The sequence below is a fragment of the Ochotona princeps genome, chromosome 13 (genome assembly GCF_030435755.1).
Source record: "Ochotona princeps isolate mOchPri1 chromosome 13, mOchPri1.hap1, whole genome shotgun sequence".
Classification (NCBI taxonomy): domain Eukaryota; kingdom Metazoa; phylum Chordata; class Mammalia; order Lagomorpha; family Ochotonidae; genus Ochotona; species Ochotona princeps.
The window spans coordinates 47,841,329-47,857,155 of NC_080844.1; the positions used below are offsets into that span (position 1 = coordinate 47,841,329).

The 15,827-nt window shown below is 51.4% G+C and overlaps 1 protein-coding gene across 2 annotated transcripts in view; it reads left to right on the top strand.

Moving 5' to 3' along the window:
- Positions 1 to 9,971, top strand: part of WBP1L (WW domain binding protein 1 like) — a 70,399-nt gene extending 60,428 nt beyond the window's left edge. Inside the window, exons 3-5 of one of the 2 annotated variants that reach the window (XM_004579897.2) lie at positions 4,476 to 4,637; positions 6,046 to 7,355; positions 7,879 to 9,971. In XM_004579897.2, coding sequence (XP_004579954.2) covers positions 4,476 to 4,637; positions 6,046 to 6,797 — 914 coding nt within the window. In that variant the 3' untranslated portion in view covers positions 6,798 to 7,355; positions 7,879 to 9,971. Of the gene's footprint in view, positions 1 to 4,475; positions 4,638 to 6,045; positions 7,504 to 7,878 lie in introns of those variants that run through there. The other variant, XM_058672036.1, reaches the window with a different exon arrangement.
- The last annotated feature ends 5,856 nt before the right edge of the window (positions 9,972 to 15,827 follow it).

The window sequence follows — 15,827 nt, forward strand, 5'->3', positions numbered from 1 at the left end:
GGCAGGGTTGGTTTCTGTCCCCACACTGTCACCTGAAAAAAAGTAGACCAGTGGAGTATTAGGACACCTTGGACTTTCCTGAGACTGTGTTGGATCCAGTCAAGGCTACCCTGCCAAAGCTATGCATTCTAGTTATCTCATTTTTCCCACTAGTTGCCTTTCGCTCTGCCTAATATTAGCTTTTGTTTAAAATAGAAAAATCGTTCTGTATTAGAATTTCTAGTTCAAAGGCTCTCAGACTTTTTCTAGATCAAGGATTCCTTTAAGATTCTGATGAACACTAAAGCTTTTCCTGCAAAACCTCTTACAAACATGCGTCAGTCAGCATGGGCTTGGCATACGCTGTAGCAGCAAAAAAATTCAAATTCTGAGAGGCCTAAAACAACAGGTTTGCTTGTCACTTGCGCTGTACAGTCCATTGGTGGTTGGATAAGGGCTCACCATCTAAAATGTTGCCAGCAGCCTTGGTAAAAGGAAATTAATGGAGGGCTCACATCAACAGGAAGTATTCTGGCCTATTCATAATACATGTCACTTCCAATCCCAAGGCATAAGTTGGAACTGGTCCCAGAGCCTTTCGTAAGGGGGCTGAGAATTCAGACCTATCTGTATGTCCAAAAAAGAGACAGCCAGAAGAAATATTTGACAAATGTGAATGTATGAGGTTTATGTTATGAAAGTATTATCAAAGTTGAGAAATACTACCTTAGATCATATATATTGCAGTAGAACTACTGAGAAAATAGCTTCAGGACATTACAAAAATAGTGAAGGTGTAGGGGCCTGCATTGCTGTGCAGCAAGTTAAGCCACTACGTGTGGCACTGTCATCCCCTGTCAGAAGTGTGGGTTTATATCAACTGCTCCAGTTCTGATCTGGCCCCCTGGAACGTATCTGGGAAACCAGCAGAAAATGGTCCTAAGAACTCACTGGCTGTGGGAGCCGAGGTTGGAATTCTTGGCCCCTAGCTTCAGCCTGGCCCAGTCCCGGATGCTACAGCTATTTGAGTAGCGAACCAGAAATATCTTTCTCTCTCTCATTCTCTCTCAAATAAATAAGCAAATAATAGTAACTATAATTAGATGCTAATTACCTAATGGAAGAACACTTTTCAACTGACAACAGATGTGTAAGGGGCTGTGAGGTTTTGCTTGAGGACACATGTTGTTCAGGACAGATTGGTTGGAACACTCGTGGAGCCAGGCCTGAAGCACGACGCCGTGTTGCTTGTATGTGTGTGTGCCCTCCCTCTCCCTGCCCTACTTAAGAAGGAGACACTGGGTCCAGCACAATAGCGTAGTGATTAAAGTCCTCGTCTTGAATGCACCGGGATCCCATATGGGTGCCAGTTCTAATCCTGGCAGCCCCGCTTGTGGCCTGGGAAAGCAGTCGAGGATGACCCAAGGCTTTGGGACCCTGCACTCGTGTGGGAGACCTGGAAGAGGCTCCTTGCTTTGGATTGGCTCAGCTCCGGCTGATGTGGTCGCTCGGGGAGTGAATCATCAGATGGAAGATCTTCCTCTCTGTCTCTCCTCCTCTCTGTATATCCGTGTTTCCAGTAAAAATAAATTAATTAAAAAAAAAAAAAAAAAAAAAAGGAAGGAGACACTGTGCCACCAAGTTGGTGGCCATTTTGTTCCCAGAGCGCTTCTCTGGCCTCTCAGCTGTTCTCCAAGAACTCTCCCAAGTGTGGTCTGCATCAGCCAGCACTCAGGGAAGAAATGTGAGGAGTTATATTTAGCAGGTTTGAATAATGACTATGGGAAGGATGAAGAGGAGTCAGTCAGTCATCCTTACCTTTGCTGAGTCTTTCTGCCTGTTGATGGGTCTACCTGTTGTCTCCTGTGACTTTGTTACAAAGTGGGGAGTTTTTGGTTGAACACTGACACCTACTGAAAGCAATCAGCTGTCCCCGGTGGTGTGGCCAGCCTTCCGCTTGGTAGGTTCAGCAGAGACGTATCACAGAGACGGGAAAGGACCCTGCCAAATACCGTGCCCTAAATGTCAGTGTGATCTTTTCAAAATTATGTGTATATAAGCGGAAGAATAATCAGGGATTTACTTGTTAACACATCTTTTTAGGAGAGAGGTTTTTTTAATGTTTAATTTATTGTGACAAGAGAAACATATGTGGAAATGCTTTTTTCTGTTAAGATTTCTTTATTTGAAAGGTAGGGTACAGAAATCTTCCATCCCATGATTTGCTACCCAAATAGCTGCAACAGCCAGGCCAAAGCCAGGTTCTAGGAACTCAATCTGGGTCTCGTGTGTGGGTGGCAGAGACCCAACCAATTGAGTCATCCCCTGCTGCCTCGCAGGCACACATGAGCAGGGAACTGAATCTGGGAGCGGAGTCAGGACTGGCCACAGGTAGTCTGATAAGGGGCATGAGCATGCCTAGTAGTGTATTAACCATTACCTCCAGTGCCTGTCACTCATGGATTTTGTGAAGACCTTTTGTGTGGATTTCAAAGTTTTTTTTGCACAAAAATAGATTTATCTTAGTTAAAAGTTTTCATGAAAAATTTGAAGTATTGTCAGACATGTTGGAAAAATTAGGAAATACAGATAAGCAAAAATGAAGGAGCTAGTGACAAATTTTCTATTGTCCTGTCAACCCATAATAACTTTATGATTATCCTTTTTATGTCACCATATGCTTTTTTAAAAATTTTGAGAGGGGCTGCTATTGTGGTCTAGTGTATCTACTTACTGCAATACCAGCATCCCAGATGGCTACCCTTGGGAGTCCTAGCTGCTCACCTCTGATCCAGCTCCCTGAAAATACCTGGGATAGCAGAGGAAGCTGGCCCAAGTGCTCGGGTCTCTGCACCTGTGTGGGAGACCTGGAAGAAGTTCCTGTCTCCGGCCTGGCATAACCCCAGCCATTGTAACCATTTGAGGAGTGAACCAGCAAATGGAAGATACCTCTATCTGTCTCTGTCTTTTCCTATAAAAAAAAAAAAAAGAAAATTAGGATCATATTTTTTACTGCTACAATCTGCCTTTTTCACTTAATAGTAGAAACTCTTTACATGTCAGAAATAATATTCCAGGGCTGGTGCAGTGGCTGCACACACTAGCCCTCCACCTGTGGCTCTGGCAACCCCTATAGGTGCTGGTTTGTGTTCTCCGCTTCTGATCTGGCTCCCTGCTTATGAACTGAGAAGGCAGCGGAGGGTAGCCCAGTGCCTTAGGCTGCTGTACCCAGGTGGGAGACCGGAAAAGCTCCTGGCTCCTGACTTCAGATTGGCTCGACTCCAGCTCTTGTGGCCATTTGGAGTATACAATAGTGGATGGAAGACTCTCTCTCTCTCTCTCAAACTGCCTTTCAAATAAAAATAAGTCTTTTTAAAAAACGTCTCTCCTTTATGAAAATATATTATGTAATAATCTTCTATGAGGGTGAGCATTCACAGTAGTCAGGACGCTGGGAGATCAGCATCCCATATTGGAGGGCCTCGGTTCCAGTGTCCCATCTGTTCCCCAACTAGCTTCCTGCCAGTGTGCAACCTGGGCGTGTTACTTGGAGACTGAAGTTGAACACCAGGCTCCTGACTTCATCCTTGACTAGCCCTGTTTTACGAATTGTGTGTGTGCGTGCGCATGTGTGTATAGCAAAGTTGCTCACTGATCTAGCAGTAATTGAGGAGAGGATCTTATATTGGAATCTGCCAAGCGTCACTGAGTGTGATCTCGGAGATGGGCTAGCTGACACTAAGAGGAAGGGCTGTGACTCTTCTCCTTCCTCCCCCTCCTCTCCCCCACCTCCACCCCCAGAGCAGGAGGACTAAGGCTGTTAACAGCCTATTGCACTTGCAGGCCAAAGGGAGGTGGCAGTGGGAGATGGAATTGTACTGGATTACAGAGAAAGCGGAAGAAGTCATTTGCACTCTCTGGGGAGGAGATGGACCTGAGGCAATTAGAATTTTCCACCTTCACTTTAGTGGCTCTCTCATTACATGGGACGTACATAACAGAGAAGCCCCTGATCTTTCTGATGCTATCAGGAGAACCTTAAACATTCCTTTAACAGAAACATCTGTTAAACCCCTTGCACCTGTGAATCTTCTGAGTGAACATTGTGGGTAGGAGGGAGACAGGTGCCAGGGAAGTTTAAGCATTTTCCTGAAAGTCTCTTCAGGTGAGCATATTTAATATTACAAAACCTGACATCCAGGGGGACTCCTTGATGGTACTGGGGAGGTGCCCTGACCCTCTTCACTTGCCCCAAGGAGCACCTGGCGTGATTGACTGACTCCTTGCCTTATTCTCCCATCCTATGTCTTCTGCTCTGGCACAGACATTTATACAAATTGAGCACATGGCTTCAATGTAAATGAACTGGGTGAAGCCTAACATTGCTAGCTCCAGTCAGGTGGGCAGTGTCCACTTACTCCCTGGTTCTGAGCTCCGCCACCTCTGGCTGGTTCTCACACCATGTGTGCCTCTCTGTTTTGCCTCCCTGACCCCAGGGTTCTGGCTGGTGTGGACCATCTTCATCCTCCTGAGCTGCTGCTGTGTCTGCCACCACCGCCGAGCCAAGCACCGCCTGCAGGCCCAGCAGCGGCAACATGAGATCAACCTGATTGCCTACCGGGAAGCCCACAACCACTCGGCACTGCCATTTTATTTCAGTACGTACCTCAGAGGCGTCCCACTCTGCCCGTGGGCCCTGGGCTCACCTCTCGAGGCATGGAGGCTTTGCCTTGCCTAGAGCAGGAGTTTGCAGATACAGGATTGGGGCAGCCCTTTAACCAAGGGGAGCAGGCACTGTGGAGTGGCTCCTGAAGGCATTGGGCCATCCCAGAATTTACAGTGGCTGCTTCCTGGGCAGGTCTCTGTGCTGCGAGGGGGTTGTTTGTATTTTCAGGGCAGAGGTAGATGATATGTAATGCGAGTAAATTGATGTGGAGTTCATTGGTCTGACTTCCTCCCATTTTGCTCACTGCTGGGTGATATGCTTGAGCAGAGACTGCTGTGAAAGGAGCAGTAAGACTTCCTAAGAAGCCCCAAACTTAGATGAGCACTCCTCAGACTTCCTGGGACACCTTACTTGTGACCTGTCTTTGGCCTGTGGAGGCCAACTGGGCAGCTTGTCCAAAGCCACTCTTCAGTGTGTTCTGTAAAGTAAAATGGTCAATTATTTTACAGGGAGATCTTCCATCCACAGGTTCATTCCCCAAATGGCCACAATGGCCAGGGCTAAGCCAGACCAAAGTCAGGAGCCAGTAGCTTCTTCAGTGTCTCCCACATGGGTACAGGGGCCAAGGATTGGGACCACCTTCACTGTTTTCCCAGCTGCATTGGCAGGAAGCTGGACTGAAATGGAGGAGCCGAGACTCAAACCAGGGCCCATATGGGATGGCAGCATTGTAGGCAGCTTTACTCGCTCTGCAACGAATGCTGGCTCCTGCCATGTTCTTGATAAGCTTTGAATGGCAGAGGACCTAACCCTGCACTGGTAATCCCTTTTCTCTCTTAGTTAAAGTGAAGCTCAGTTTATCTTTCCAGAGTACTTCTAACCTCTCTAAGATGAGAGGAAAACACCAGTCTCTACTCTGTGAGAGAAAGTGCATGATACATCTGAAAGGCTGGGGGAAATTTGAAAAGTGGACAGGAAGTCTTAATTTAGGGTTCCCGACCCTGAGATCCACAGGACCTAAAGGGAGGACATGGTCTAAGCAGGAAACATGAGACTGTGCGTGTGCGAATAGGTCTGTTCCAGGCCAAAGTTATTTCTTGGCTGTCCGCTGCGTTTGCATGACTCTCTGCGTTAGCTCCAGACAGGCAAGAAGAGCTTGCTTATGAAGCAGCTTTAGGGAGCTCAGATTTCAAGAAACTGGATTAGGCAACTCCCTGAACTGTCCTGTTTACAGGGTTGCTCACAGCCCTCTCCCCTGCCTGCAACCAGGAGCCATACATAGCCATTTGTTGACGGCAATGCTGGGATGGAAAGTGGTAGTGTGTATAATCGATGTGAGATTTGCAACCCAAGAACAATTGCCAATACAGTAATTTTTCCTCCCTGCCTCCCCATTTTAGGGTTTTTGCCAAACTATTTACTACCTCCTTATGAGGAAGTGGTGAACCGACCTCCAACTCCTCCCCCACCATACAGTGCCTTCCAGCTTCAGCAGCCACTGCCACAGCAGCAGCTGCTTCCACAGTGCAGCCCTGCAGGTGGCAATCCCACCAGCACTGATCCTACCCGGGGTCCCCCAGGGGCTTCGAACAGCCCCCTGTCTGGGCCCAGCAGAAGCAGCACAAGACCCCCGAGCATTGCTGACCCTGAGCCCTCTGACATGCCAGCCGACCACGTGGCCACCAAAGCCTGTGGAATGGAGCCCAGTGATTCGGTGGCCGGTCTGGGGGAGCTGGACCCTGAGGCCTTCCTGGACAAGGATTCGGAAAGTAAGGAGGAGCTGCTGAGAGAGTACGACTCTGAGCATGGTAGTGCACCCCCAGACAGCAAAGACAAGACACCGGGCAGACACCGCCGTTTCACCGGGGACTCAGGCATCGAGGTGTGTGTGTGTAACCGGGGCCACCATGACGATGACCTCAAAGAGTTCAGCACACTCATCGATGATGCCTTGGATGGGCCTCTGGACTTCTGTGACAGCTGTCACGTCCAACCCCCTGGCGACGTGGAGGAAGGGCTCTGCCAGCCCTCTGAGGAACAGGCTCGAGAGCCTGGGCATTCTCCTCTACTCCGGCCACCTGCATGCCTGCTGCTGAACACCATCAATGAGCAGGACTCTCCAAACTCCCAGAGCAGTGGCTCCCCCAGCTAGAGCGGCCACTGCCTGCGCCCAGGAACTCGGCAAAGCAATCAGGGTTGGCGAGAACCACAAGAGAAGCATTAAGGACTTTTGGAGAAAGTGCTACAGCCACTTTGGTGTTTTTTCTTTCTTTTCTTCTCTTTGCATTTTTCTACATTTCCAGGTACGGTTTGGGGTGTGGATGCCTCTCCCCACAGAAGCACAGTGCTGTGCAGAGCTGAGGAGTAGGTGTGTGACTCCTTCCTCTCACTTGCCCCACCACCTTCTGTCCCCTTTCCGAGTCCTAGCTCACCTCCCCTTTGGGTCAGAGAAATGTGTTTTCAGAGCCCCCAGGGAAGGGAGCTGGGACTGTGCCCTGCAGTGGGCCTCGCTGATGGAATGGATTTATGCTCCAGTTTTACTTTAAGAGAACTTTGCTGTGTCTGGGGCCAGGAGAAGCAGCCTGTCTTGGCCCTGGATTAGGGAAGCCCACAGATGGCTGGGATTGTCACCAGTGACTGGCAGCGTCTGCAGAGCTGGGATCCGATCCTTTTTGGGGAGCAAGAGAACCGGACAGCGGTTGTGAGGCAGGTTGGTAGGGGTTTGATCCCTCAAATCCCAGGGGACATGGTGGGTGCACTGCCAGGTGTCCTCCACCGTTTCTTCCCCAGAAGGCACTTGCTGCCTTTGGACTGGTGTGTGAGATAATCCTGCCTTTTTTTGTTTGTTGGTTGATTTTTTTTTTTAAAAAGATTTATTATTATTGGAAAGCCGGATATACACAGAGGAGGAGAGACAGAGAGGATGTTTCACTCCCCAAGTGAGCTGCAACGGGCCGGTGCTGCGCCTATCCGATGCCGGGAACCAGGAACCTGGAACCTCTTCTGGGTCTCCCACGCGGGTGCAGGGTCCCAAGGCTTTGGGCCGTCCTCCACTGCTTTCCCAGGCCACAAGCAGGGAGCTGGATGGGAAGTGGAGCTGCCGGGATTAGAACCGGCGCCCATATGGGATCCCGGGACTTTCAAGGCGAGGACTTTAGCTGCTAGGCCACGCCGCCGGGCCCTGTTGGTTGATTTTTGTTTTGCTTTGTTTTTCTTTTTAAAACAAACAAAAGGCAGCTGAAGACAAGGAGCCTACCAGTGGGCAGACGAAAATTACCTCCTGGAAGAAGGAAGTTTGTGGCTATTTCCCAAGGCGGCTTTGAAAGGCTGTGGCGGCACCGGAGCCAGCCACGGGTATTTTGTGCCAAGGCTTGGCTGGGCCAGGGGCCATTTCTGGAAGCCATCTCCAGGAGCCCTGTGAGCACACGGCCCTGACCATGGTGGTAGGTGGGCGTGCGGCTCCAACATCTCTGCGCTTGGCCTGTGCCTACCTCACAGCGTGGGGTCAGCAGCCTAGTGTCTCCTTGCTTCTGGAAAGAGGGGCCTCAGAAGCTGTGGGGCCTGAGAAAGAGCGACCCATCTCACACAGTGTTCTCTTCATGATTCTGAATTGCTTTTGTTTGTTTGTGTTTGTTTTAACTGACCACTTAAGGGAACTAGCTTGGTTATCTGTGGTTTCCATGTCCTGTCCCTGACCCCCATTTGGCATGGGCTGATGCTTTTTTCTGTAGCCTCTGTCAGGAGTCTGAGTGGCCAGGTTCAGAGGGTGAAGACCACAGCGTTCCTCTTCCTGCTGTTGGGCTCCAGGTGCCCAGATGGACTTTGAAAGGAAGGCTGAGGGAGACACAAACGGCCAAAACTAACATTCCCTGCGCAGCCATGTTCCTACAAAGAGTTTGGTTTCCCCCCCCACTCTTGAACAATGATATTTAGTCTAAGCATAGATGTAATGGCAAGAAAGGAAAAAAATATATATACATACATATATATATGCATATACATATATGTACATGAAAAGCAGACAGATCCAAGGTTGTGAGGTGAGCAAGCATCCATGTTTGGATTCCACAAAACCAAAATCCACATCGAACAAAGTGAAGTCTGTATGCAGTGACTTTCCAGGTGATCTGTGTGTGTCTGTCCATTGTGTGTGAGCCCCAAGCCCTGTGTTCCTGTGAAGATACTTTGAACAGCAGCCATTCTGCTCACATTAGCCACACGTCGGGAGCAAACCTGACCCTCTCAAGGTAATTTATTTTATGCATTTACTGTTTACCGAACAAACGTCTGACTGTGTACTCGGGGTATCCAGCAGCATTGTCAACGGCAGCCCCCCATGTTTGCCTGAGACGCTGTGCTTGGGGTAGAGGTTGTACTCTGCCCACCACTGCAATTTGCACAATTGGCTTCATGTACCCTCGGAGGCCTGTGTTCTGTTCCCTGTACAAGGAAACATGCTGAGCCTGTCTGCCTCCCTCAGCTGCTCCTGGCCCTTGGTCTCAGCGCCTGGGAGGTGTCCAGAACCACTTGGCATGGGAGGCCACAGAGATGTTGCAGAGAGAACCTTGATGGGATCTCCAGTGATGAACTTCACCTAGTGGTGACCCTGCTTGGGGCTGGCAGGAGACCTTGGTGGGTGCCATGGTGCGCAGTACCACGGGGCTTCCCTTCCTTCACTGAACCCTGGCAGGTGCAGGCCAGCTGCCACGTGGCCTGAGCGGCTGGAGCGCAGGCGCAGCCCTCAGAGATGCCTTTCCTACTGTCCTTTTTGTTTAATCCCAAACAACTCACTGAAGTGTCTGAAAGGAGAACAAGTTGCACCAAAATGAATCCTGCTTCAGTTAACTGATCAAATGAAAGAATTCTGGCCCTCGCAAGTGTCTTCCCCCAAAGCAGAGAGGGGATCTGGTTCCACATGTTGACTGTTGGGAGTCACTGCAGCGCCCTGCCCTAAAGGCAAGAGAAGATGTGGCCCGCAGAGATGGGCTTGGTCCTCAGTCACAGCCCGGCTCCGTCCTGCCAAGGGAGAGGGATGGGCAGGGGCCTGGGAGGTGTGACCAAGGCCCGCTTTCCAGGTGGAGGACGAGGAAGGGATTGGTAGAGAGTTTGGTGCTACAGTGGGGAGGTTTGTAAACGCTAACATTCCTGTGCAAGGCCCAGTGCCATTTGTCAGTTGTGAATATGTGTATTTTAAGCAATAAGATTCAGCTGGTCCGACTGTTCTGGGCAGTCTCGGTGACGCATTTCCTGTGCTGTGATTGTTCTGAAGACAGAGTGGCTCTAACCACTGTGAGAAGCCCAAATAAAAATCAGTCCCCCAAAAGTGCCTTGTGCCTCTTTCCTCTTCCTTAGACTCACAGGACCCCAAGCCCTGAGTACCTTTCCTGTGGTTGAAGACATGCTCCCGGCTCAGGGCAGACTGGCTGAGGTTGCTGAATCCCCACTTTGCCCTAAGGACCTTTCCCCCCAAGCCTTTCTGTCTCTCTGCCAAGGGCACGTCTGTAATATTTGGAATATTTTGTACACTTCTATAAGCAGGTTACAGTCAGACCTGAGATAGCAGGAAGAAGTTCTGCCTGATGCCACAGGGCTAAAACATGGCAACTAAAAGATAGCAAGATCTCTCGTCGATGCAATAGAAGTGTGAGTGGGTGCTTGGCCTTAAATTTAATGCACAGTGTATACTGCTCTGTGTCTAGTGCTGTGCTGAATGCTAAGGTTAGAAATATTTAATAATGGGCCTGGCAGAGTGGCCTGGCAGCTAAAGTCCTCGCCTTGAACATACCAGGATCCCATATGGGCGCTGGTTCTAATCCCAGCAGCCCCGCTTCCCATCCAGCTCCCTGCTTGTGGCCTGAGAAAGCAGTGGAGGACGGCCCAAAGCCTTGGGACCCTGCACCCGCGTGGGAGACCCAGGTGAGCTCCTGGCTCCTGGCTTTGGATAGGCACAGTACCGGCCATTGTGGTTACTTGCGGAGTGAATCATCGGATGGAAGATCTTCCTCTCTGTCTCTCCTCCTCTCTGTATATCTGGCTTTGCAATAAAATAAATAAATCTTTTTTTTTAAAGTACCTAACACAGGCCCCTTGAGGACTTGCATTACAGTTAGTGAAACAAAGTTTATGTGTGTGAAATCATCACCTAATGTTAGGGTGGGGCCTCTGTTGTGGCACAGGGAGTTAAGCCACTGTTTGCTACACTGACTTCTGTTAGAGAATGCTGTTTTAAGCCGTGTCTGCTCCACCTCTGGTCCAGCTCCCTGCTAATGCGCCTGGGAAAGCAGCAGAAGGTGGCCCAAATTGTTGGGCCCCTGCCACCCAGTTGGAGACCCGGGCAGGGTTCCTGTCTCCTGGTTTCATCCTGCCCCAGCCCTCAGATGTTGCCTTCATTTGGCGAACAAACCAGTGGATGGAAGATCCCTCTGTCACTCGGCCTCTAGTGATAGGGTAAGGCATGAGAATGCACAGGTGGACTCCTGGGGAGTGGTGGGGTGCTTCTTGTCTCTGCTGCCAGGCAGGAAGCTCAGAGCTGACACCTAGGCTCTAGGGGAGCTACTTCTGACCCTGTGTCAGTGAGACTTCCTGTGTCCATCTTGCCAAATGCTGAAGACAATCCTCGGAGAACTTGGGTCGTGCTGAGGTCGAAGGCAGTGGGAAGGAACAGCTTCTGCTGCCCCTGCCCGGGAAGGCATGGGGTGACGCTTTTTTCTGTAGCCTCCGTCAGGAGTCTGGACGGCCTCCACCCCCAGCCTCCAGGACTCCTTTCGGCCACCTGCCAGTACCCAAGCAAGATGGTGTGCATCCATTCCACCTCTCGAGGTTCCTGCCCCCCGCCACCGCAAGCACAGGTGGATTGCTCACTGATAGTTGGGACCCTCTCCCCACCCTCCAACATGGGGGCAGCAGGTGTCGCCCTCCCCAGGCCCCAGCGTTGCCCAGCTGTCAACTCTCGTTTCTGAGAGTCCAGTGTTAGCCAGACGTGCCTTGACTGGAGGGTGCTTTCCTGGCTGCTCAGAAGCTAGGGGGCCTCTTGCCGCCTCCAGGCAGCCCAGTGGAGCCACACTGGCTTTTAGGGCCCGTTCTATGCTGTCACTGGAAGAAGGATCCGAAGGTATCATCCTGACTCCATGAGGTCCAAGTGGCAAAAAGCCAAGTGGTGCACCTCTTAATAGACTGAAGGCCAGAGGCTGTGCCCGTGTCCTTGACACTCAGTTCTGGCCCTGGGTCTCCAAGGGCCATGGTATTGTGCAGATGGAGAGAATGCCAGCAGCTAGAGTGCAAAAGAGTAGCTTTAGTGAGCACTCCCCCGCCGCCCCCATTCTCCAAGTTTCCTCTATTCTCAGGAGCAGGAAGTGTTCCAGTAGAGTGAGGTGGGGTGGGAGTGATCTTGGTGTATAGGAGTGGACAGCACAACTTTGTAGCAAATCTTGTTAAATCTCTGCCTTGCAACAGCAGTGTCCCATATGGGTGCTGGTTCAAATCCCAGAAGCTCCACTTTGAATGCAGCTCCCAGCTAATTCAAAGAAAAGCAGCAAAGATGCTCCCAGTGCTTGGACCACTGCCATCCACGTGAGAGACAGCTTTTTCAGTCCATGAACCACTGGATGCCATGGGGGACCATGTAGCCCAGTTGGGGATTCAGGGAAGGCTTTCTGAAGAAAGTGACTAAGCTGAGCTTGCCAGGTGAAGGAAGGGGCAGAAGACCACTTCAACGAGTGTTCATTCTGCAGTTTTTTGAGTGCCTACCTCATGCCAGCTATTGAGAAATGTTCATGCACATGTGCACACACACACACGGGAAGCCTTAGGCAGGAGGGTGCTCACATGGTCTGGGAAAGGCCAAGCCAACTGAGCCTTTTGGAAAGTGGCAAGAGAAAGTGGGACAGGTGAGCAGGTATTAAAACAAAAATCAGTGCTTCAGTCGCTTTCATGTTAGTGACTGTTGGCGTCTTAACTACACTCTCCTATCTCAGCTTTAAAAATACCTCTTCAGGTGTGAGCTGTGATTGTCCTTGCTGTGTGAATGGGATTGAGGGGTCCCGAGGCAATGACTAACCAGTCCTGTGGCTGCTCAGAGGCAGGGCCAGGACTTGAGGCCAGATCTGCTGACCCAAAGGCCACGTGATTGAGGTGGGACGACGGAGAGCTGGAATGCTGGTACTCAGAGGCCCTGGGGAGAGACTTGGGACTTCTCAGACTTGAGAGGGAGCCAGGAAAGGGGTGGAGGTGCCTGCTGCAGTTCCCCAGAGTCTGTCTACTTCCCCAGGGAGGCTGGGTCCCTTTGGGGATGCTGTGAACTTGGGAGTTGGGCTCCTATGTGCATCTTCCTTGGAAGCCTGTTTCTTTCCTCCATGGAGCAGACAGAAGGGCAACGTGCTGTTTTTGGAGAAGGGCACTTCTCACTGTGTAGGCTGCCATGCCTATGGTTTCTCCTCCTGTGCCACCTTGTCTCTCAGAGAAGTCTCCCGTACTCAAACACCATCTAAGTTTCTAGGCACCCCCCCCCCACCCACTTCGCAGCTGTCATCTGCCCTGGCTTTGGAGGGACTCGGGCTGCAAGGGTGGGTTCTGGAAAGTTCTGTCCTGGGGCCTTTCAGGAAGTTTACGTGAAGCTCCCAGAGAAGCACCACCATGGAGTTGGTTGATAAAGCGATGATGACAGCGCCAGTGCCAGTACTCAGCTGTGACCTACCTGCTGTCCACTGTGAGGTTGGTGCTGCAGCCTTGCGCACCTCAGGCCCCTGTTAGCACAGAGAACATGCAGGTTCAAGTCTGAGGAGGAGGTTTTCCCTGGCCACCCAGTCCACAGGACCACACCGGATGAGCCCGTCTGTGTCCTGGGCTTTGGGACACAAATTGTGGAGGGGGACATTTGCTTATCTCCAAGGGTTTAGAAAGGGGGATGGGGAGGAGATATGGGGGCAGCAGTTTGTTTCAGAAAGGGTCTCCCTACCTCCAGCAGCCATCCCAAGAGCCACTGTGTGTGACCCCAGAGGAACAGCAGAAGTGTGTGGCTGACTCCCATCACAGCACTAGCACTTTGCGTTCTGGTCCCAGCCTTGCAGCCAAGGGGCTGTGTGACCCCACTCCCATGGTGGCCTACTCCATCTCTCCACTTGCCCTACCGTCCCATGTTGAGTCAGTAGTTGGAGACTGCTTGCCTTCTACCTGTAGGGAGAGCTCAGGCCTTGTCTGACTGCTTATCTGGTCATCACCCCTCCAGGGCACACCTTCCTGGTGCTGAGCCAGCTCTCCCCAGCCGGTCCTGCTGCCCTCTGCCTTACCGGGCACACAGCAGGAACCCCTTTGAGAGGAAAGGGCGCCCCCTGCTGTCGAGCCTTCCCTCTGGGCTCGCTGAGGTGGCCACATGTGAGGTTGGGTCGCTTTGAGACCCCATCACATCTGCCCCAGATCTCATGCAGGCCCTTCAGCCATATCCCAGCTGCTGGCCGGTGAAGGCCCAGGTTGGAGCAGTCACCGGCACTTGGATCAGCAGCTAGCTGTTGGGGAGGATGGAGGGCCTTGTCCCTCTCTCCTTGTGACTTCTCTCAGAGCTGGGCAGAGTCTCAGCCTCGCCCATCTGGCCCTTCGCGAGCCCTGTCTCCTCAGAGTGAGGGGGCTGGGCGGTAGTTGATCTGACCCTGGTATGGGTGCCAGAGGAGGGCAAGTGTCAGCTTCTCATGATTGTCTCAAATATCCTTCATTCACAGGCTAGCCAATGGCCGAGCTGAAAAGGTGCTGGGTACCAGGCTTAGCAGATCCTGGGCTGGTTTTCAGGTGAGGAGGAGCTGGTGAAGCCCTTGGGGTTTTGAATGCAGAGAAGAGCCAGAAGTTAGACGCTTCTAGCTCTGCAAGAGCCTCTTGGTGGTAGTGCCACAGGGGCAGATGGGAAGGTGGCATGCCAGTCTCGGGGCAGCAGTGGCGGGCTGAGTCTTGGGTTACACAGCCCTTTTCCCCAGCCAGACCTGGGAGAGAGTACGTGCGGTGCAGTCTGTTTGGATGAAAGCAAATGAGATCTGTTGCTCTTGGTTTTTTTTTAAAATCCTATTATTATTTTTTGAAGAGTCCTTGATTTATTTTGAAAGAGTTACAGAGAGGTAGAGACAGCTCTTCCTTCCGCTGGTTCACTCCCCAGATCACCACAGTGGCCAGTGCTGGGCCAGGCAGAAGCCAGGAACCAGGAGTTTCTTCTTGGTCTCCCACCGGAGTGCAGAGGACCAAGCACTTGGGCCATTTTCCACTGCTTTTCCCAGGTGCATTAGCAGGGAACTGGATCGGAAGTGGAGCAGCTGGGATTCAAACTGGTGCTCAAATGGAATACCAGCTCTGCAGATAGTGGCTTTATGCGCTATGCCACAGCACTGGCTCTGGCCCTGTTGTCCCACTTTCAAAATATAAATGTAGCCCTAGCATTCTCATCACCTGGCCTGCTGATACCATGGTCTGAGCCATGCCGTGTCTGTCGTGGGCCAGCCTTCGTGCTCTCTCTGCTCCCATCGTTGCCCCTCTGCAGACCATGCTGCAGGACCTACCGTGGTCTTCCAAAATACGAAACCATACCATTCCACTTATGTGTTCCAATCCCTTCTGTGACATCCCATTACACTTGGGATAAAAACTGACCTCCGCCTGTTCTACAAGCAGCACTCCTGTGCCCCCACATCAGGGACCACCCTGCCTCTTCAGGGCCCAGCTCCAGCCACACTGGCTTCTCCCACCATAAGCTCTTTCGCCTGCTACACCTCCCAATAGGGAACACGTTCTCTGAGGTCTTCACCCATTCCCAGACCTCACTGGTGACAGTGGCCACCTGCACCGCTGTCATTCACATTCACATCACCCAGGGTCCTGGGCTTCAAAGCGCTTGTGAGCCACTGACATTGTTGTCATATCTGTCAGCCCTCACTGGGAAGTGAGCTTCCTGACACAGGGAGCTTGAGTGTTCCAGACACATGGCAAGTCCTCAATAGAAAAAGATCTGTTGGAAGCAATGAGTGAGCAATTGAACAAATTAATGCACTGCTTAGGGACTCTGTGAAGCAAACCTGTGGAATTTGTGGACGTATTATCAGGGCTACAGGTAGGGAGAGGCAACGAGGAGGGTGGGGATGGAGAACAGCACCGTGGATCCTGTGCTGGGACCACACAGGGTGGAGTGAGGGAAGGGTTTTAGGTACAGGCT